Here is a 23,962-nt window from a genome sequence, read left to right as displayed (position 1 = left end):
CACATCTATTTGCCATGAAGTGATAGGGCTGGAAGCCATGATCTTAGTTTTCTGAATGTTGAGCTTTAAGCCAACTTTTTCAGTCTCCTCTTTCATTTACATCAAGAGGCTCTTTAGTTCTTCTTCACTTTATGCTATAAGGGTGGTGTCACCTGCATATCTGAGGTTATTGCTATTTCTCCTGGCACTCTTGATTCCAGCTTGTACTTCATCCAGCCCAGCATTTCAAATGATGTATTCTACATATAGGTTAAATAAGTAGGGTGACAATATACAGCCTTGACATACTCCTTTTCCTGTTTGGAACCAGTCTGTTGTTCCATGTCCAGTTCTATCTGTTGCTTCCTGACCTGCATACAGATTTCTCAAGAGGCAGGTCAGGTGCTCTACTATTCCCATCTCTTTCAGAATTTTCCACAGTTTGCTGTGATCTACACTGTCACCCAACTCCAGTACTCTTGCCTGGAAAATCCCATGGATGGAGGAGCCTGGAAGGCTGCAGTCCATGGGGTCGCTGAGGGTCGGACACAACTTCACTTTTACTTTTCACTTTCATGCATTGGAGAAGGAAATGGCAACCCACTCCAGTGTTCTTGCCTGGAGAATCCCAGGGACGGGGAAGCCTAGTGGGCTGCCGTCTATGGGGTCGCACAGAGTCGGACACGACTGAAGTTACTTAGTATAGCATAGCATAGCACACAGTCAAAGGCTTTGGCATAGTCAATAAAGCAGAAATAGGTGTTTTTCTGGAACTCTCTTGCTTTTTTGATGATCCAGCAGATGTTGGCAATTTGGTCTCTGGTTCCTCTGCCTTTTCTAAAACCAGCTTGAACATTTGGAAGTTCATGGTGCACCTATTGCTGAAGCCTGGCTTGGAGAATTTTGAGCGTTACTTTACTAGCATGTGAGATGAGTGCAGTTGTGCGGTAGTTTGAGCATTCTTTTTTGGCATTGCCTTTCTTTGGGATTTAATGAAAACTGACCTTTTCCAGTCCTGTGGCCACTGCTGAGTTTTCCAAATTTGCTGGCATATTAAGTGCAGCACTTTCACAGCATCATCTTTCAGAATTTGAAGTAGCTCAACTGGAATTCCATCACCTCCACTAGCTTTGTCCGTAGTGATGCTTTCTAAGACCCACTTGACTTCACATTCCAGGATGTCTGGCTGTAGGTGAGTGATCACACCATCGTGATTATCTGGGTCATAGAGATCTTTTTTGTACAGTTCTTCTGTGTATTCTTGCCACCTCTTCTTAATATCTTCTGCTTCTGTTAGGTCCATACCATTTCTGTCCTTTATCGAACCCCTCTTTGCATGAAATGTTCCCTTGGTATCTCTAATTTTCTTGAAGTAATCTCTGGTCTTTCCCGTTCTATTGCTTTCCTCTATTTCTTTTCATTGATCACTGAGGAAGGCTTTCTTATCTCTCCTTGCTATTCTTTGGAACTCTGCATTCAAATGCGTATATCTTTCCTTTTCTCCTTTGCTTTTCGCTTCCCTTCTTTTCACAGCTATTTGTAAGGCCTCCTCAGACAGCCATTTTGCTTTTTTGCATTTCTATTTTTTGGGGATGGTCTTGATCCCTGTCTCCTGTACAATGTCATGAACCTCCGTCCATAGCTCATCAGGTATTTTGTCTATCAGATCTAGTCCCTTAAATCTATTTCTCACTTCCACTTTATAGTCATAAGGGATTTGATTCAGGTCATACTTTAATGGTCTAGTGGTTTTCTCCACTTTCTTCAAATTCAGTCTTAATTTGGCAATAAGAAGTTCATGATCTGAGCCACAGTCAGCTCCCAGTCTTGTTTTGCTGACTGTATAGATCATCTCCATCTTTGGCTGCACATAATATAATCAGTCTGATCCGTGTCGACCATCTGGTGATGTCCATGTGTAGAGTCTTCTCTTGTGTTGTTGGAAGAGGGTGTTTGCTATGACCAGTGCATTCTCTTGGCAGAACTCTATCAGCCTTTGCTCTGCTTCATTCTGTACTCCGAGGCCAAGTTTGCCTGTACTCCAGGTGTTTCTTTACTTCCTAGTTTTGCATTCCAGCCCTCTAAAATGAAAAGGACATCTTTTGGGGGTGTTAGATCTAGAAGGTCTTGTAGGTCTTCATAGAACTGTTCAACTTCAGCTTCTTCAGTGTTACTGGTCAGGGCATAGACTTGGATTACTATGATATTGAATGGTTTGCTTTTGAAAGGAACAGAGATCATTTTGTCATTTTTGAGATTGCATCCAAGTACTGCATTTCAGACTCTTTTGTTGACCATGATGGCTACTTCATGCTTAGCCTGTTATTTTTTACTTTGAGGGTTTGTACCTTTTTATGATTTTTGTCTTGTTTTTGTTTCTTTCTTTACTGTCATTTTTAAAGTGGGATTTTGTTATGAAACAGAACTAAGCATATAATATATTTCCACATACTTTATTTAAGCAGGAGTCCAGTTATCCTTTTTGTTCTTGACATATATGATTAGTATTTGTATTGTCTAAGAAAAAGAGGGTTTCAACTCTTTTCCCCCTAAACATTAATTTTCAATGTTTTATTCATAGGATGCCTCATTGATGGACATGAATTCCTTTAGCCCTCTGATGCCGACGTCCCCTTTATCAATGATAAACCAAGTCAAGTTTGAAGATGAGCCAGATTTGAAAGATCTTTTTATTACAGTTGATGAACCTGAAAGCCATGTTACTACAATTGAAACTTTTATTACTTATAGGATTATTACTAAGGTAAGTATTTAATGAACATTTTCTTGACTACAGTTACTTCTTTGAACTTTTGGAACTACTTTTTGTTCACTTTGATACTCACGTTAGAGAATTTTAGCAGAATTAAGTGCTGGTCTTTCAGCCATTTTGAATAAGACATTGCATCTTATCTATCCTTTACTTGTCCTATATGAATTTGGATTAACTTGAGTACCAGTCACTTGTATTTTAGCCATTGTGCTTCTTAAAATAAGAACATTTTAATGTTTTAGTTTAAAGATGATAAACATATCTGGGAAAGAAGTTTCGCTAATAAAGAAAACAACTGGTTCAAAACATAATGCAGTATTCTGTATTCACATTTCTCCTGAAGATTACAAAAATGTTTTTTCATTTGTTTTCCAAATAAGAGCACATGGTGGGATTTCCCTGGTGGTCCAGTGGTTAAGAAACCACCTTCCAATGCAGAGGGACATGGGTTCAATCCCTGGTCAGGGAACTAGGATCCCACATGTGGTGGGGGCACCTAGGCCCATGCTCTGCAACTAGAAAGCCGGTGCACCACAGCAAAGACCCAGCAAGGTCAAAAAAAAAAAAAAAAAAAAAAGCAAATGGTTACTTTATCTCTTTATCTTCTGTATGAGATGCTTTTAGTTGTTTAGTGATGCAAAGGCAGAACAGATCTGGAATCCAAGTCTCCTTAATCCTCAGACAAGGCTCTGTAAAATGACGGCTTACACTAACAAAACAGCCAAATAGTATAATCCTTTTTACGATGATAATCTTTGTGTAACAGCAGCCTTTAAGAATTCTGTTTATAAGTCATAACATTTTGTTTGTGAAATCTCACTCTCTGGAAGTGCATCCCTTTTGTAGCTGAAAATCTTTTGGACTCTCCACATACAAGCACTTCCTTCAGTACGGCCTGCTAATTATGTTGCACTAAGATGCGTGTATCTCAGCTCTTCACTCAGATTCTTAAAATCCTCCCTTGGCTCCTCATTTCCTACAGAACAAGGTGCAGACTCCTTTGTATGACATTCAGAGCCCCTCTCAGTCTGGAGCCAGCCTACTATACACAATTCGCCTCTTACTGCCTACTTTTAAAACCCCTGCTCTTCACTCGCATAGAACTGCCTCTTTTATCTGAATATTCTAGGGTATTTCTTGCTCTCATAACTTTGCATATGCTGCTGCTTCTGTCTGGTATGCCCTTCCCACTTTCAGACAGAAAACTACTGTTTATTTTTCAAGATGCAATTCGAAACGATGCTCACCTCCTCTGCTCCCAGAAGCTAAAAATCCTCTTTCTACTGTTTGCTCACACTGTTCTAACTGAACTCCTAAAGAAAATGAGATATGACAGTGCAGAAAAGAAATTAAAAGCCTATGCTTAATCCTTCTAAGCCTCAGGTTATTTTTTAATCTTTAAAACTGAATATTTTTGAAAATAAGACCTGGTTTTGTACAGTTGCTGTAAGAATTAATTTAGGATGGATAATCAATGTAAAACACTTACCAGGGTGCCTGACACATGATAAGTATTCAGTATTTGCTACCTACCTGTGTGTGTGTCAGTAACTACGTGTGTTTTTTATTTATTCCCACTGAGTCTGTGAGCTTCTCAAGGTAGGTAATTGTATCTTAAATTATCCATAATTCTGAACACAATCCTTGGGATATAGCTCCTAAGTCATTTAACCTTTTGGTGAGCGGGTGAGTGAAGAAATTTATAGTGTCAGAGTCCTGTCAAAGGCTGCAGAGCAAAACAGCATGAAGTAGAATCTTTGTTGCTCCCTTTCCTTGCTATTTAATTAACCTCTGTGTGCTTGGTTTCCTCATTTGTAAATAAGATAATAATACTAACCTAATAGGATCTTTGTGAATATTCCATGTGTTAATACAGACACACTGCTAAGAACAGAACCGTATTTCTCCTGTTACTGCTATTATAATCATAATCATCCATTTTCATTATCCTTTCCAGCAAAGATTTTGTGACTGAATTATTTTCCCCTCATTTATTTCTTTCAGTAAGACACTTTATAAGCCATCCTATGGATTTCATTCTGATCATAGACACACAATTCTTATGAATTATCTGTATTGCATCATGCTTTACATGTGCTGCTGTTATAGGAATAATAGTAGTAGTGAAAGCGATAATATTATAGTGTGTTAAACTAACTTTTATTGTGGGACTATTTTGTGCCAGGCAGTGTTCTAACCACTTGATACATAATAATATTAACTCATTTGAAGCTCACAGCAATCCTAGATCTTGTGATTTACCCCCATTTTGTGGGTGAGGACACTGAAACTTAAAACTTGCCAAAGGTTACACAACATAGTCATTAGCTGAGCTAAGATTTCAATCTAGACAGTTTATTTTTACACTATAGAGAGAGCTTCCCTGGTGGCTCAACAGTAAAGAATCCGACTGTAGTGCAGATGATGCAGGCTCAGTCCCTGGGGCAGGAAGATCCCCTGAAGGGGGAAATGGCAACCCACTCCAGTATTCTTGCCTGGGAAATCCCGTGGACAGAGGAGCTTGACAGGCTGCAGTCCACGGGGTTGCAAAGAGTCAGACATGACTTAATGACTAAACAACAATAACAATAAAACTATATAGATTTTCATTATACTTTTGTGCATCCATACATGATTGTGGCAGACTATCTTTCAGCTTAACTGTTATAAAGTGTGTACCTTTGTTATCTATTTGGTTACTTTTACTGCATCCAGTGGCCACAGGACTGGAAAAGGTCAGTTTTCATTCCAATCCCAAATAAAGGCAATGCCAAAGAATACTCAAACTATTGCACAATTGCACTCATCTCACACGCTAGTAAAGTAATGCTCAAAATTCTTCAAGCCAGGCTTCAACAGTACATGAACCATGAACTTCCAGATGTTCAAGCTGGTTTTAGAAAAGGCAGAGGAACCAGAGATCAAATTGCCAACATCTACTGGATCATCGAAAAAGCAAGAGAGTTCCAGAAAAACATCTATTTCTGCTTTATTGACTATGCCAAAGCCTTTGACTGTGTGGATCACAGCAAACTGTGGAAAATTCTGACAGGGATGGGAATACCAGACCACCTGACCTGCCTCTTGAGAAACCTGTATGCAGGTCAGGAAGCAACAGATAAAACTGGACATGGAACAACAGACTGGTTCCAAATAGGAAAAGGAGTATGTCAAGGCTGTATATTGTCACCCTGCTTATTTAACTTCTATGTGGAGTACATCATGAGAAATGCTGGGCTGGAAGATGCACAAGCGGGAATGAAGATTGCCAGGAGAAATATCAATAACCTCAGATATGCAGATGGCACGATCCTTATGGAATAAGGTGAAGAAGAACTAAAGAGCCTCTTGATGAAAGTGAAAGAGGAGAGTGAAAAAGTTGGCTTAAAGCTCAACATTCAGAAAACAAAGATCATGGCATCTGGTCCCATCACTTCATGGCAAATAGATGGGGAAACAATGGAAGCAGTGACAGACTTTATATTCTTGGGCTCCAAAGTTACTGCAGATGGTGACTGCAGCCATGAAATTAAAAGACACTTACTCCGTGAAATAAAAACTATACCAACCTAGATAGCATATTAAAAAGCAGAGACATTACTTTGTCAACAAAGGTCCGTCTAGTCAAGGCTATGGTTTTTCCATATGGATGTGAGAGTTGGACTGTGAAGAAAGCTGAGCACTGAAGAATTGATGCTTTTGAACTGTGGTGTTGGAGAAGACTCTTGAGAGTCCCTTGGACTACAAGGAGATCCAACCAGTCCATCCTCAAGGAGATCAGTCCTGAGTGTTCATTGGAAGGACTGATGTTGAAGCTGAAACTCCAATACTTTGGCCACCTGATGCGAAGAGCTGACTCATCTGAAAAGACCCTGATGCTGGGAAAGATTGAAGGTGGGAGGAGAAGGGGACTACAGAGGATGAGATGGCTGGATGGCATCACCGACTCAATGGACATGAGTTTGTGTAAACTCCGAGAGTGGCTGATGGACAGGGGGGCCTGGCGTGCTGCAGTTCATGGGGTCGCAAAGAGTTGGACACAATTGAGCGACTGAACTGAACTGAACTGAGTATATAAACTGTACCTATATATATTAAAATATGTATTACAGATACAAAAATATAATCTTTTAGTAGATGTATATCTCATTAGCAAACAGTCTTTTCTTTGTTATTTACTTAGTATCATTTATTTACTGATATATTTAATAAAGTTCTATTGAGTGCCAGTTATGTTGAGGCACCATGTTGTATGTTGAGACTATGCCAGCGATTGAGACAGACCCTCTGCCTTCGTGGAGTTTTCAGTACGGGGACACGGGGTGTTGATGATGGATATTAAACACTTGTATGGCTTATTGGTTAATTATAGTTATAAATATTATGACAGAAAAATACAGAATTTTATGAGGATGGTGGTGGTTTTTCACAGCAGGTGAAAAACTCCATCTAATTAGGAGATTCAGGGATGGCTACCCTGGGAAAGTTTTAGTTTTATAAACATTTATATTCATGGACACTAAGATTATAAGGATAAATGCACGTACTCTTTTGCCTACAGGTACACTGGCCGTCCCTACTTAGGAATACTTAAGAGTGCGTGACTGTAAATAATTGTGTCAGGAAGCCCACGTTCCTGGCACCTATTCCCCTTACGAGAAATTACCCTGATTCTCCAGGTTGAAACATCCAAAGTAACTGCTCTGAAGAAATACTTTCGGTTTCAGAGATCTAGAGGTGTGCCTTGCCTTAGGACATGTGGGAGTAAGAACTCACGAGGTTTAATGAAGGTTTTTCCTTTCACATCCTTATCATGAAGACAGACTCATAAATGCCTGCCAGTATGTGTCAGTAGTTGGTGATAAAAGTATATTCTTGATTCTAAATTCATTTCCCTCAGAAAAATAGTTTTCTAAATCTTCAAATTTTAGAGTAACTATTTGCCCATGACTGAAGGTCAGTATTTGCTAAATAAATGCATTTTGAGGTATTGTCTTTTAGTCCTAAACTTCAAGTACCCAGGCTCTTATGTTCAGACATGAAAAATTAAACACCATTTACGGTTTACCTTCTATAGAAAAATGTATTCTAGACTAGAAAAGAGATAAAGCTTCCAAACAATAGGAAAATTTGATGACAGATTTCCAACTTAGAAGGACTTATGTTCTAAAAAGTTATTTTGGAGGACAAATAATATGTAACTTATAACCCTTTGAAGGCCAATGAAGTCTTAGAGTAGGAAGAACGAATGTGCTGTCCTTAAGGTTTGTACTTATTCTCTGCTTTCTTCTCTTTATTGTGGTATGATAGAGAACTCTTAAGTCACTGGCAGGGTGATGAGGACAGAAGCAACCAATTATTTGACTTGATTTTATGTCTTCCTGTTTCTGGAATTTATACAAGTTTCTTTTGTGTCAATTTGAAGTTTTGGGAATTCTTAAGGACATGTAATGTTCAGTCTTATTTTAACTTCACAGTGTTTGAGTGTTTTTATTGTTAAGTATGGCAACTTATTTTTTCTTGGAAATTGGTAGTAAACCTGTACACATGTACCTGGGATGTAGAGGTGTCAGTGGGTATTGTTTAACGAGTCACTTTATGTTTTGTGTGTATATGTATGTATGCATGTGTGTGTATTTGCATATATATATGTACACATACCAACTTGTATATATATTGTTAAACTGTGTTTCCACTAGATTTAGTTGGCCTATTTTTACCACTTCCACAATTTGTACCATTTTGCATAATAGATTTTGTAGTTTTTTTTGAACATGTAGTTCCTTAGACTTCTGCATCTCATTTACCTCTACTTTTTCCCACTAAAAAGGGAGTGTTTTGCTAAGATATATTTTATGATATTCTAAACATTCACTTTATGAGAATAAACCTTGGCAAGTGTAGATTTTGTGAACCTTATTTTATGACAATTAAGATTACATCTTATTTTGACTTGAACTGCTTAATTTTACAATTGTGTTCATCTGTGTGGGTGATTGGTATTTCTGGTGAGTGTGAAATAATGTGTTATTTATTCCATATTTACTCCTCCAGGAAAATCTCAAACAATATTTCTGTATAATTTTCTTAAAAACTATTTAAGTGACTTTTTTTCTTATAAGAGGTGAGTGTGCATTGTCTAAGCTATTTTTGTGTTTGGCTTGTAATTCAGGTAATAGAGGTGAGGTTGATATTGTACCCATGTTCTTCTTGTCATATGTGTTGGAATAGATTCTAGTTTGTTGAGAACAGATATTTTAATGTGTTTGCTTAACTTTTAGGAGTTTAGGCATATAGTTCAAAATTCCTTGAGAAATGACAGAAAGATTTGCTTTTCACATTAAATTTCCGTTAATAACATTTTTAAACAGTGGTAAAATCACTCTGGTTAATGTTAGAATTCTCAAATACTAAAAGCAAATTTTAGCAAAGCAATTCGTTTGAGCAGATTCCAAGGAAACATTTTTTTTCTCAGTTATGTTCAGGTTATTTTTCCAAGTTGCAAAAATAGGACTTTCCTCAAATTCTGAATTTTGATCATCTTGAGAAATGAAATATATTTGAAACCTAAAGTCAGAACACACTTTCTTGTTAGCAAGAAAGTCATGCCAAAGATAATAGTAGTTAAAATCTTGTGGAAGACAGATGGTTGCTCTGAGACAGATTTTTCAGTTTGGATTTTAAATTTGAGCATGATGTTTGCTTTCTTTCTGGGAATACTGGAAAGTTTGCTTTGTTTCTTCTGCTACATGAATTGATGACTGCAAAGGAAAAAAAAATGTACAGGCTGACAAACACTGAATAATTAGAATTTGTTAGTTTTTCTTAGAGACCCATTTATTTCAGAATGTCTAAAATAACATTAGGCAAATGTCTTCTGTCTTATATTGCATGTGCTGTTATTTTTTCCTACTTTCTTCAGACATCTCGTGGGGAATTTGACTCCAGTGAATTTGAAGTTAGGAGACGTTATCAAGATTTCCTTTGGTTGAAAGAAAAACTTGAAGAAGCGCACCCCACTCTGATTATTCCAGTACGTTTACTTTTTTTTTTTTTTCACAGAATAGCTGCCATTTTGTCTTGTGAATCATTAGAATGTCTTAACACCCAATTTCAGACCTTTGATTCAATGCAATTCATTTATCTGGGAAACATTTGTTTTTAAACTTTTCAATCTATGTACAGATTTGTTTTTTAAAACTATTGTAACGTGTTAAGATTTTCTGGTATTTGGCTCTAACATTGTGAATTTTGAAAAATTATTTTTATAAGAAATGATCACATGTTCAAGTAGTCTTCCAGAAAGAAGAAGTGTAGAATTCCTTATAATCCCGTGCCACAGAATGCTCAGATTCCTTTTTATTTTTTTGCCCTAGCCATTGCCAGAAAAGTTTATAGTGAAAGGAATGGTGGAACGCTTTAATGATGACTTCATTGAGACACGAAGGAAGGCATTGCACAAATTTTTGAACCGAATTGCTGACCATCCAACTCTAACATTTAATGAAGACTTTAAAATTTTTCTTACTGCACAAGCTTGGGTAAAAAATTGTAATTTATACTCATATAATCCTTCGGTATTTGTACATGTAGTAGGTTGTATGCTTTCTCTATTTACCTTTTTAAATCAGGTAGTAGTAACCTTGAATTAAGATGGAGTTTTAGACATTTAAGAAATATCCTTCGGATACAACCCTGTATCAAGTCTACACATGAACGTTATGAAAATCATGTACCTTTCTCACATATACATTCTCATATTTCTTTTGGTAGCTGATATATTTTTTAAAATGCCTGGGTACTCCTTTCATATAGCTAATACTGAAAATATAAAAACATTCTTAAATTGACACTGTTTTGAGTAGTAATGAGGGCTTTTCAAGTTAAGATAAAAGTTTTTTATTAATAGATGGATGAATGGATTGATAGATAATATAATTTTCTCACTTTTCCATCAATTACCTAATTTTAGAGGATCTAATTTCTAATACAGATTCCTTTTATATTCCTTTTATTTTTTCTTTTCTTCTATTAAGATATAATTCACCAAGAAAGATGGTGATATTTGGTCAATACCAAATACTTACTGACCAATGTTGAATTTTCTGTCTCTCAGTTGTTGCCAAAGTGATTGAAGCTAAAGAAGCCATTCATCTCAATTTTGACAGTACTTGGTGTCTGGAAGCCCTGTGTGACTTATGTGAGAAGAATTTGTGGCCTGACTCCAGACCCTTAGAAGCTGTTAGAAACATTCTCTGCAGTCAGCAGTTGCAATAACAGCTTGCTAGTTGTGACTTGTGCTCTTTCTGATAATATTTATTCTATCAAATGATGCAGTAGCCCTTGTGAATAGATGTACTGCCTGGTCAAGGGTGGCGTTTGTTATTATATTCTTTGCACACAAAATCATACTGATTTGGAAATTAACAAGTTTATATGTTATTTTGGGTAAGACCTTTAAGAAAGAAGATCTTAGAAAGATAATATATTATTTCATATTTGGGTAAATAATACATAATAATGTTTTTATCTATAGATCTGGTAGTCAGCATTGTTATTTTTGTAGGTGTATGAATGTTTATATTACTCTTTGACATTGTTACTCTGACTGCCAAATCCACAGATAAAAATATTATTATGTATTATTTATCCAAATATTAAATAACATTATCTTTCTCCAGATCATCTTTGATCTCAAACCTGTGTTTCAGTAAGTGCTGTACCCATTGTCAGATCCCTTGTCCTTCTTGGTGTTCCTTTTTAGTAGGCCATACTTCTGAAGGGATACTTCTGTGCAGTGTATCCTTTTATAATATTTCTACTTTGCAAATCTGTAGCTAACTCTCCTAAATTAACTGTGAACCATCTATTACATATTTTATGAAAAATCTTTCTCCAAAGACAGCAAGTCAGTGGAGACAGTATAAGTTTATCCAATTAAGTTGGTTGCAGAGCTATGGTCAGGGAGTTTATTTACCAACTATTCCAGTAACTTTAAGAAAGCAGACCAGTTAGTGCTTAGCAGTGAAGTCCTTGGGGTCAAACTGCCAGGACTTTGATCCCTACCCACCAATTCCTTGCTCTTGGACCTTGAGCAAGCTTCTTTAACCTTCCTTTGCTTCCGTTCTCTTCTGTACAATGAGAGTAATAATAGAACCTGTTTCACAGTGTTATTGTGAGTGATGTGTATAAAAATGCAAGTATAGTGCCAATAACATTAAGCTCTCAATAAATGCTAGCCATTATTATAACTAAAGGATTAACAAAGTTTCCCAATTTTTCTTCCTAGGATGTAGATTAGACCCTGAGAGATCTTTTTCTCAATCATTTTTCTAAATTCCTGTTAATAAAATACAGGTTTCATCTCATATCATTTTCATATCTTCTCCAGTATCTCTATAAGTGCAGTTCCCTCTGTTACACCTTGTTCTTTGAAGGATCCATGCTCTGAGAAAACATGATTACATGTTTTACAGAAGCACTTTGGAAAAGAATGTTATCAAGGAGGCTGAGGCTTAGAGAAAGGACTGTGTACCCTAACTCATCTGCTTCAAATTAACATGAAATTAAAAAGATGTACATGGAACCTTTTTATCATCTTTATTCTTCTGATTAGATTTCTTTTTTTGTTGTTGGATCTTAGAATATCATTGTTTGCTTCATCCGATGTTTTATTTTTTTTGTTCCTAGGAATTCTCTTCTCACAGGAAGCAAGGGCCTGGATTACTCAGCAGGATGGGACAGTCAGTCAGAGCAGTTGCATTGTCAATGAGAGGAGTTAAAAGTCGCCCTGAGGAGTTCATGGAAATGAATAACTTCATTGAAATATTTAGCCAGAAAATAAATTTGATAGATAAAATATCTCAGAGAATCTACAAGGAAGAACGGGGTATGTAGAACTGCTGAACTGTGATCTCAAAGTTGTTGCATTTCTGATGAATCTTTTTCCATTTGCTGGTGTGGTAAGGCAGCATCAACTTAGCATTTCTTTTTGGTCATTCTTAGGATTTCTGTCTCTGCTTACAGTGCCCATCTGTTATTGCATGCTGTTTACTGTATCTAATTAGGGCCCTTAGCATATTCATCATAGTTGTTTTAAAATCATGTTCTAATTCCAACATCTCGGCCACATCTGGTTCTGATGCTTGCTCTCTCTTTAAATTGTGTTTTTTGCCTTTTAGTATGTCTTGTAATTTTCTTTTTGCCCCTGGTAGCCAGACATGATGTACTCATAAAAGTAAATAGGCCTTTAGTAATGTGGTGGTGAGGTGTGGGGAGGAGAAGCATTCTGGAGACCTGTGGTTAGGTCTCAGTCCTTTCATGAGTCTGTGCTTCTGGACCACTGTAAGCCTCACAGAAGTTCAGGGTTTTTCCTTCCCCATTTTAGTTGAGACAGGATGACCAGAGTGGGCTCAAGTTGGGTATTTCCCTTCCTCCAGAGAAGGCAATGGCCCCCCACTCCAGTACTCTTGCCTGGAAAATCCCATGGACGGAGGAGCCTGGTAGGCTTCAGTCCATGGGGTCGCGAAGAGTCAGGGTCGCAAAGAGTCAGACACGACCGAGCGACTTCACTTTCACTTTTCACTTTCACACATTGGAGAAGGAAATGGCAACCGACTCCAGTGTTCTTGCCTTGAGAACCCCTGGGACGGGGGAGCCTGGTGGGCTGCCGTCTATGGGGTCGCACAGAGTTGGACACGACTGAAGCGACTTAGCAGCAGCAGCAGTAGCTCAGTGTGCTTAGTCGCTCAGTCGTGTCTGACTCTTTGTGACCCCATGGACTGTATCCCACCAGGATCCTCAGTCCATGGGGATTCTCCAGGCAAGAATACTGGAGTGGGTTGCCATGCCGTCCTCCAGGGGATCTTCCCAACCCAGGGATCGACCCCAGGTCTCCCACCTTGCAGGCAGGTTCTTTGCCCACTGAGCCACCAGGGAAGCTACCAGGTCAGTTAGGCTCTGATAATACCCCAGCAGGTTATGCTCTGGGTAACCAGTTTCCCAAAAGGGAAGGCCTTGTTAAGAAGAACCCTGGCTATTAGGTAGAGTACCCTGGCTATTACAGAATGGCTTATTTTCTCATCTCCTGCAGGAAGCAGAAGTAATTTTTGCCTGATATTTACTGTGCAGGCTTTTGGAGGTAAATCTCACAATACTGTGGGATTTCACCCATGGCTGGTTTCTCTGGAATTTTTAACTCCTGGAATTGTCCACACTGAGACTCCAGCAATTCATCATTGACAGTTTCAGTTTCCCAACCTGGGCATTGGCTGGGCATTCCTCTCTCTTTTTTGTTTTTAAAAATTTTTATTGGAGTATACCCAGGTATGCCAGTGGTAAAGAACCTGCGTGCCAATGCAGGAGACGTGAAAGATGCAGGTTCAATCCCTGGGTTGGGAAGATCCCCTGGAGGAGAAAATGGCAACCCCTTCCGGTATTCTTGCCTGGAGAATCCGATGGACAGAGGAGCCTGGAAAGCTACTGTCCCTGGGGCTGTAGAGTCAGACATGACTGACATGACATAGAGCACACAGGGGCTTCCCAGTTGGCACTAGTGGTGAAGAACCTGCCTGCCAATGCAGGAGATGTAAGAGACCTGACCCAGGTTTGATCCCAGGGTTGGGACGATCCCCTGGAGGAGGAAATGGCACCCTGCCTCACTATCCTTGCCTTCTTACCTGGAGAATCCCGTGGACAGAGGAACCTGGCAGGCTACAACCCATAGTGTTGCACTGAGTTGGACATGACCCCACTCCAGTACTCTTGCCTGGAAAATCCCATGGACAGAGGAACCTGGTAGGCTGCAGTCCATGGGGTTGCTGAGGGTCGGACACAACTGAGTGACTTCCCTTTCACTTTTCACTTTCATGCAATGGAGAAGGAAATGGCAACCCACTCCAGTGTTCTTGCCTGGAGAATCCCAAGGACCAGGGAGCCCGGTGGGCTTCAGACTGTGGGGTCACACAGAGTTGGACACGACGGAAGCAACTTAGCAGCAGCAGCAGCAGCAGAGCACACACACACACATTCTTATTTCCATTTATAAATAATAGGGATAAAGAGCTTAATATTTTGGGTGTAGTCAGTCTCAAATGTTCAACATAGACCATAATTTTAATCAAAGAAGTGATGTTTTAGGAAATAGGGTTTCCACATTTGCTTGGGTGGGGGTTGGGGAGGAGGTGCAAGAACTCTATATTAGACCTGTCCAAGCAATGGCAGAGAGATTTAAAATAGATCTCTTTTCCTATTTTCAAGTTAGATTTTATTTCATGATTCTATGAATTCTATAAATTCTATGATGAGTTTTTGCCAACTTTTTAAAATTGCATTCATCTACATTTAAAATAGATGGCTAAGTCTGACAATAATTTGATTTATGCCTTCTTGGTCTTTGTATTTACCATTTGTAATTAAAAAAAAAATCAAGAAGATAATTGTTTTAACTAGGTTCAGTGATTCCAGTTCTATTAAGTGAATTCTTGATGGATAGTTAAGTGGTATGGCAATTCAGAGACCCCTGGAAACTCTTGACATTTAAGAGTTCTATAGAGTATCAAATATCATCATTATGTGTTATATTTACTGGTGCAAGGGACTAGTTTTCAAATCTCTGAACTGCTCTAATATTTGTGAAATCCTCAGAAGGAAAACTGGGTTTTTGTGGTGGACTTTATAAATTTGAGCTCTCAGTTTCAAGGAGTGGAGGCACACTGGCACAAACTTAAGGGATTTCTTGGTCTTTCAAATGTAAAGCCCATTTATCAAGATTTCATTTAAAATGATGGGTTTTTGGGTTTTTTTTTTTTTTTTTTTTGGAGTTCTGGGAGTCTAAGCTATATAAGGCATTTCTTTCATATTTAAATCATGAAGAATTTGTGTATCATAATGAGTCATTTCTCTTTTGACTTGCTTTTATTCTATTTTTTTTTCTGACTTTGTTTTGTGTTCCCTAATTAATTAGGCAAATTTGTATTGACCACATCATGTGCTAATGCTTTGTGCTAAAGATTGAAGGAGGGTTAAAATAGTATCTGTCCCTGAGTTCACAGTCTAGTTGGGGAAACAGATATATTAACAGACAAATTACAGTGCAGCTCATTAAGTTTCCATACAGATGCAATTTGAGTGCTATATAAGCACAGTTTAGAATTTCAAGGAAGCTCTTTAAATTAAAATAAATACTTTACAGGGTAAATAACACACTTTGATATATGCAGAAATTAAGAAAAGAAATAAAGGAGAATGTTTTCTTTTCTAGAAATATTGGGGCCTCCCTGGTGGCTCAGACAGTAAAGAATCTACCTGCAATGCAGGAGACCCGGGTTTGGTCCAAAGGGAAGATCCCCTGGAGAAGGGATGGTGTCACATGGCCATTATCTAAAATAAAAGATAGGCCTAGATCAGGAGGATGCAATTTGGAAGGATCCTAGTGGTCGTCAAACAGTATCTTCTTTAGGTGATAACTAGTATTTCTATTGTTTTTAAATCTTTAAAGTCTTTTTTAGTTTACCTGATCATATAAACTTTTGAAAAATTTAATAGTTTAATAAAAAAGTTTAATTTAGAGCAATATGACATTTTTCAACTAACCCCAATGACTAATAAGATGATTAAATATAGAGAATTTAATTATACTTATGTGGATATTAGACCAAAAATTCTCACTATTCATGCATCCTCTACCATAAAAAGCCATCTGTCATTAAACATTGATAGTGTGAAAGGAAACGTATAAAAATATTCAGATTTTAAAATGAAATCCAAATTTTTGGATAAATGGCTTATCAAGCATTGAATAGTCTTTTGTTCATTCTTTCATTGATATGAAAATATTTATTGAATGCATTATGTATTAGGCTTTGAGATTAAAAAAATAATGACTTTGCCCTATTGTAATGAGCATATGGCCTCAGAGTATGTGAGTTGTGCAAGCAGTTATAATAGAGTGAGATAATAGTATTAAATTATGATAGGCTTTAATAGAACTATTAAATTATGACACTCATTGAGGATAAAGCATCTACGAATCCTTTGGAACAGAAACAGAAGAGATTTACTTGTGTTACGACTTAAAGTGTTAGAAGTAGTTTGTCAGATGATAGAAATGGTAGAGGGCAATTAAAAGACATGTGCAGTGTTTAAGTTAGGAGAAATCATGAGATTCATGAATGAGCTGTTATTTTGGCTTGAATTAAAATATCTGTGAGGGAGATTTTCAGGAGTTAGACCCGGAGAGGCAAGGTAGGGACTGAAGGACTTAAAGGACTTTCTAATTCAGCTAAGAGGCTTTAATGTTCATATACTGTGACAAAAATTGAGAGGGAGAATTGTTAAAAGTCTCTTGCAGAGTGCAGTTTAGAGATGCTGATGACAGTACAAGTGAGGATAGGTGGATGGGTGGGGAGATAAATAGATACAGATTTAGAAAGATTGGAATTAGTGATTGACTGTCTCTTTGTAGGTGTCAGTTTAGGGTCTAGGATGACCCCACATTTTTTGCTTAGATCTCTGGAAGCAATTACCAGTAAGTCAGTTAGTCAGTCAGTTCAGTCACTCAGTCATATTCGACTCTTTGCAACCCCTTGAATCGCAACACACCAGGCTTCCCTGTCCATCACCAACTCCCGGAGTTCACTCAGACTCACGTCCATAGAGTCAGTGATGCCATCCAGCCATCTCATCCTCTGTCGTCCCCTTCTCCTCCTGCCCCCAATCCCTCCCAGCATCAGAATCTTTTCCAATGAGTCAGCTCTTCTCATGAGGTGGCCAAAGTACTGGAGTTTCAGCTTTAGCATCATTCCTTGCAAAAAACACCCAGGGCTCATCTCCTTTAGGATGGACTGGTTGGATCTCTGTGCAGTCCAAGGGACTCTCAAGAGTCTTCTCCAACACCACAGTTCAAAAGCATCAATTCTTTGGCACTCAGCTTTCTTCACAGTCAAATTCTCACATCCATACATGACCACTGGAGAAACCATAGCCTTGACTAGACGGACCTTTGTTGGCAAAGTAATGTCTCTGCTTTTCAATATGCTATCTAGGTTGGTCATAACTTTCCTTCCAAGGTAGGATATGTAAACAGGAGAAGAGGAAAAGAAGACATGTTTTGTTTACGTCATGTTGCCAATGAGATACTCAGGTATGGTTTGTTTGGTAGACAGAAGTCCATGATACAATAGATACAGTGATTTATTTATCACCCAAGCCAGGATACTTTTGACAATGAAAAAGCATGTTATTATTGATTACACCTGGAAAGCTTTTATTCAAGGACTGGTCTGAGCAGACTGGGAGGACAGGTCAGTTTAATGAAAGACGATATCTGCATTCTTAATGTTCATGTACAAGAACATGTGCACAATGAGAAAAATAAGGTCTTTTCTTATTGTCTATAATATAGGGATTGTGAAACATATAATTTTAATGTATTTTAAGTATATAATTGAAGTTATGTTGAAGTATATATTGAAAGAGCATATTATAAATTGAAGAACTTATTATTTTTTAGAATATTTAGATGAAATGAAAGAATATGGCCCAATTCATATTCTGTGGTCGGCATCGGAAGAAGATCTGGCTGAAACTCTGAAAAGTGTTGCCAGCTGCATTGACAAATGCTGTAAGGCCACTGAAAAACGGATGTCTGGATTCTCAGAGGCCCTGCTTCCTGTTGTACATGAGTATGTACTTTATAGTGAAATGTTAATGGTAAGGACTCCGAACTATACTTCCACCTGAGTCCCTGACTTGCTTATAAGCTTTATAAAGGCAGTTTCTGTTTCTGTTTGTTCACCACTGTCTTCCTCTCGTAGAAAGATGCTTTGCATGTAGATGCTCATAAATATTTGTTTACTGCATGAATGAATTGATGAGTGGAAGAATATGTTAATAAAAGACAGGCACATTCAACAGTAGTAACAGCAGTTTATAACATAGGTTTGAAGCATCCTCAGTCAAGATTTACATAGAGAGTATGATTAGTTTTTCCAGCGTTTTAAAATTTTACTTTAAGAATTTTCAGCACTTTAGAAATTTCTTTTCATGGACAAGTTGCTTTCTTGCTTCTAGGTACATTTGAAAGATGATATCCACATTCTTAATGTTCATGTACAGGAACATGTGGACAATGAGGAAAAATAAGGTCTTTTCTTATTGTCTATAATATAGGGATTTATATGAATATACATTTGTGTTACGTTTTATTTTCATATTTGTATGAAAATCCCTATAATATGGGGATTTTGTATGTTTTGTTTTGTTTGTATCATTATGTAGAAAGTGCTTGAGTAGGATCTTGATGTTTGTTCTGTCTTCTGGATGCTTCTAAAAAGAAATCCTCCAAATTACCATGTTTTTCTTTCATGACTTGAAAAGGCTTTTATTCCTTTTATATCAAAGTTTTACGTGTAACCTCCTAAGTTCAAGTTTAGTTCTCTAGATAGTTGGGATTTTGTGATGTTATCTGCAAAGTTAATGTTTTTCATCCTGTATTCTCTGTGCATAATACCTCACACAGTTGAACTGACACCCTCAGCTTTCTGGTGTTGTAGGTGACAGAGGTAGAAGTCAGTTTGCATTCACTGGTAGTCCATTTTTTTCTGCCATTTGTGCTTGAATCTATGGTTTCTGTTTTCATGTACTCTTGATTTGGGAGGATTTAAAAATATTTTTTGCTTCTGTCTCGGTAAGAAAAACGCTCTCAACCTTTCAGCATAATATCTGCCTCTTTCATGTTTATTATGTTCAGATTTTCCTTCACAGAATCATTAAATATTTTGTAGGTATTTCAGGCTTCTGCTGTTATTTGACTTTGTTGGGGTCCTCCTATAAGCATATCCTCCCTGCTTCCCAAAGTCCTCTAGTGTTTCACTGTTGAGGCACCTCCTCTTTGCCTCCATCAATTTCCCTTGGCTACATTCCATTGGTTTACTTCATTATTGATCTCCCTCTTGTGTGGCTATTCAAAGAGATCTTATTTTTTTCATTAAAAATATAATATTATTTTCCCCTAATTAGATGTGTTTTGCTCTTTATTATGTCAAGATGGAAATTATGCAGTTTAAATCATGTATCATTAAAGGTGTGGAAAAAAATGATAATAGCAACCAGAATCGAATTATTTTATAAGTCCTCATTTGATTGTATTATTTTGTAGGTTCCCAGAGTGTAATCAGTAGCACTTACATTGCAGATCTATTTCTGTTTTATATTGGAATATTTTCTTCAGTGTGAGCTAAAATAATGAAAAGTATATGATTTGACAAAAGGATTAAATTTTTGCTGTTTTTACTAGTTGTCTTCTGAAGCTACCTCTTACTTAAAATATTTCTATCTATATGAAGCACAATATTTCATATTGATGGAAACAGATCTTAATGGGACTAAATTATTGCATGTGCCATTTGGGTTAGAAAAAGGGAGTTCCTGCCATTAATGGCAATTAAACATTGAAGTAAATATAAAAGAATTTGTGACAATTAGTTGAATTTTCTATTCATTTCTTTGAACACAAGAGAGATGTTAATCTCTTTTGAACATATTAAGAGTGATTCCACCAGGCGCAAAAGTCGGGTGAGTTATTTTCAGGATGCCTTTTATCCTTGTGTGCTGTGCTGTGCTCAGTCACTTCAGTCATGTCCAACTGTCTGCAACCCCTTGGGCTGTAGCCCACCAAGCTCCTCTGTCCAAAGGATTCTCCAAGCAAGAATACTGGAGTGGGTTGCCATGTCCTCCTCCAAGGGATCTTCCTGACCTAGGCATCAAACCCTCATCTCTACATCTCCTGCATTGGCAGGCACATTCTTTACCACCAGCACCACTTGGAAAGTCAGCTTTCTATCCTTAATGACTCAGTTTTCACACAAATACTATATAGCCAGCTTGTTTGGTTCCGTTTAACTGATTTGCGGTTTAGGTTCTTTTCTTCCTCTGAAAACACCCAGAAGACCTGTACCACGTTAAGGTTCTTCTCTTATACGTCCTACAACTCCACTCTTCCTGGTTGAACTGTTTGCTTACTCAGGGTTAGTTTTATTTTTGCCTTGAACTGTTTAGGCCACTTGTGTTCATTATTACAATTTCACTATTTAATTAATACTGTGAAAACCAGTGAAAGATGGGTACAAATAGTCTTTGCATCTGCAAAGCCCAGGTAGACTGTCTAGAAGAAAAGTGAGTCACCAAGGGAAAGACATTGTTAAATGCTGGAAAACATCGTAAAAGATGTTGATGAATTCTGTACTTAAATGTCTTCACAGGGGTGTTTTAACTGAAACATAAAATCATAATTATTCAAGTAAATAAGGCGGAACTCCTATCAGTCAGAGTAGAGGCCATATTTCTTCCTTAAAAGCTTGGCTAATTGGTTAACACTTATATATTTTAAGCTAAAATAAAATCTTAAGATGTGAATGCATACTTCCATTTTGATTCCCACTGTAATTGACTTTGTTGAGCTATTAGCTTTTGGAGTCCAGTAAGAAGGCTGATGGTAGACACTTTCAGATGCGTGGTGCATATGCACTCACAACTGCAACTAGTTTACACCATAGCATGAATTTTCAGTGCTTCTACTGATTTTTTTTGTTGTTGTTGTTAATTTGTTTTGTTCTTTGGTCTTTTTGAAGAACTGTACGTGCCTAGAGTACACCACCAAAACATTTGTATTTTGTACATAAAATACTTAAATCAGTAAGATATACATTGGGAAAACTAATAGAAGATTTATGAACAAGTTTCTTTTAAGCACTTGCTATCTGTTTAGCTTTTAGAGATTAAAAACATTTTAAGGCATTATACCCCCAGATGGACTGATGGCCTGGGGAAGAGATGCTACTTGTATTCTGAAATGTATATTTTGGCTATGCAAAGATTATTAAAACAAAGTACAGCCTATTTCCTTCCTGTGTTTTGATACAAAGGCTGTCATGAAAAGAAGAGACCAAATACAGGCAGAACTGGATTCCAAAGTTGAAGCTTTGACGTCCAAAAAGGCAGATACTGATCTGGTAAGTTTTTAATTTTCTTGTTATAATCATGTAGAATTCATTGTCTAAGATTTTTATTAGCTCCATCACACGCTTGTTTTAAGCATTCAGTAACTGATGCTAAAATTCCTTCTGAAAATTGATTATACGTTGCGTACCATGTGAGTCTGTAAACTTAAGATGCTTTTCTGCCTTTCTGTCTTACATTTTTTTCTTACAGTGAGTAAAACATGAAGTTAATTTTGTAAAATTAGAATGTTTGAATAAGGTATGGAAAAAAGAACTTAACATTGTTCCAGATGGTTAGTAAGTACTCAGTACATAAACCTAGTTTTTACTTGTTTTATAAGAAAATTTTATAAGCTAAATTGGTATTCTTATTACTTTCTAGTTATTATAAACATCTTTACAAAGGAAGTATATTTGTTTTCAAGTTTAATTCTTTCCATAAAATACGTTTTTATGGAAATGTTTAAACATAGAAAAAGATCTAATAATATAATAAACTTATATATTTATCACTGGGTTTCATTAATTCCCAACATTTTGCCCAGTTTTTTTTTTTTTTTTACCTCTTTCCTCATTTTTTTTTCTGAAATATTTGAAAGCAATTTTCAGACATTATATTTTTCACCCGGAATAGGTTAGTATTTATATTTTATTGTCTTTGTGTATTTTCAAAGTAACACTATCTGATCAGAATTGTTATTATCATTTTAAGATTGAGGAGGAGGGTTGAAAGGTAGAGTAACTTGCCCAAATTTGTACAGTTCTTGAAACAGTGGTAGCACTGGAGGTGATGGGATCACTTGCCTGCCTCAGACCATGCTGCCTCTTAGAAAGCAAGTATAAGTGTAGGAAAAATGGCTCATTGAGTTCTCTATGGAAGAGATTTCCCTAATTTTATTTTTAATTTAAGAAGTTAGAGTACACTTATGTCATCTGAAAGGGTGAATCCTTAAACCCCGCCCCTGTTAATCCATAGTACTATTACTGCCCATCCCAACTTGGCTTGGGGCTTAACCTCTCTCTTCCCTGCTCTAATTTTCTCTCTAGCTTTAATAATTTTCTGACAAAAAAGATGATAGTCTTACTGATTTTCCTTTTATCTTCTCTTTCTTTCTGTTTTCCCCTGTCCATAATCTAAATACTCTAAGGGTAGGAATTTTTAAATTGTTTCCTGAAGCATTCTCAGCCCAAAGAACAATGCCTGGTACATGGTGGACAATGAATAAATAATTGTGAATGAATGAGAATTGCAATGTTTGCTGTGATTCATAAAACATATTGAAGGCTTGAGACAATGTCTCTACAAAATCAGAGTTTGTGTTAAATGTTGAGATTTCACTAAATAATGATTATGAATTATCCTCATCTTTCTTAACTATATTTATTTTTCAAACTTAAGTTTATTCTCCTGAATGGAACATGAGTGGGGAGTGGTGTGCTGTTATGGACAGAGTAGGAGAATGGAATCTGTGAAAGAGAGAAACAAAATGTAGAATAGATGAAACCAGTGCTTGAGGGGAAAATCATTTCCTTTAACCTCAATAGAGGAGAAAAAAGAGGAAAACCAAGATTAACCTTTTCAATACAATAAGGGATGTGCTCAGCTGCTCAGTCATGTCCGACCCTTTGCCACCCCATGGACTGCAGCCCACAAGGCTCCTCTGTCCTTGAAGTTTTCCAGGGAAGAATACTGGAGTGGGTTGCCATTTCCTGCTCCAGGGGATCTTCCCAACCCAGGGATTGAACACTCGTCTCTTGCATGTCATACATTGGTAAGGTGATTCTTTACCACTGCACCACTTGGGAAACTCTACAATAAGCAATATATATATGTATATATGTACATATATATTTTTTTAGCTTAAAGGATCAACTGGAAGGAACAAAAATGGGTAAGCACATGTAATACAAAATTATAATTGTATCATTGGAACTGTAGAATTTTTTAACTTGTTAAATAGTTTTTAAAGATATATAAATTCATGAGATGTTGAAGTTTGTGATTAGATAAAAATTTGCCCTTGACTAGATACTAGAAAAAAGTACAGTATTTTAAAGTTTCAGGAGAATAGTAAAATGGCTTAAAAACCAAGCATCTGTTCAGAATGGCTTATATTCGTATTTTAAATTGAAAGGAAGAGTAGTTGAGATTGTTCCAACCACAGAAATACAGGAAAAAATAGCTTAGGCCCAAATATGGCTAGGCTTTCCC

At 37.1% G+C, this 23,962-nt stretch overlaps 1 protein-coding gene across 5 annotated transcripts in view; it reads left to right on the top strand.

The window, feature by feature from the left end:
• SNX7 (sorting nexin 7) overlaps positions 1–23,962 on the top strand; it is a 164,071-nt gene that overhangs the window by 33,265 nt on the left and 106,844 nt on the right. For all 5 annotated transcript variants that reach the window (XM_055585014.1, XM_055585015.1, XM_055585013.1 and 2 more), the window contains exons 2-7: positions 2,561–2,743; positions 9,675–9,785; positions 10,129–10,293; positions 12,443–12,641; positions 18,264–18,463; positions 21,676–21,762. In XM_055585014.1, the coding sequence (XP_055440989.1) occupies positions 2,561–2,743; positions 9,675–9,785; positions 10,129–10,293; positions 12,443–12,641; positions 18,264–18,463; positions 21,676–21,762 (945 nt within the window). The remainder of the gene's footprint in view (positions 1–2,560; positions 2,744–9,674; positions 9,786–10,128; positions 10,294–12,442; positions 12,642–18,263; positions 18,464–21,675; positions 21,763–23,962) is intronic.

Source organism: Bubalus kerabau, chromosome 6 (assembly GCF_029407905.1).
Source record: "Bubalus kerabau isolate K-KA32 ecotype Philippines breed swamp buffalo chromosome 6, PCC_UOA_SB_1v2, whole genome shotgun sequence".
Lineage (NCBI taxonomy): Eukaryota > Metazoa > Chordata > Mammalia > Artiodactyla > Bovidae > Bubalus > Bubalus kerabau.
Note: the sequence above shows the minus strand (reverse complement) of the source record. Positions and strands in the feature narration are given on the sequence as shown.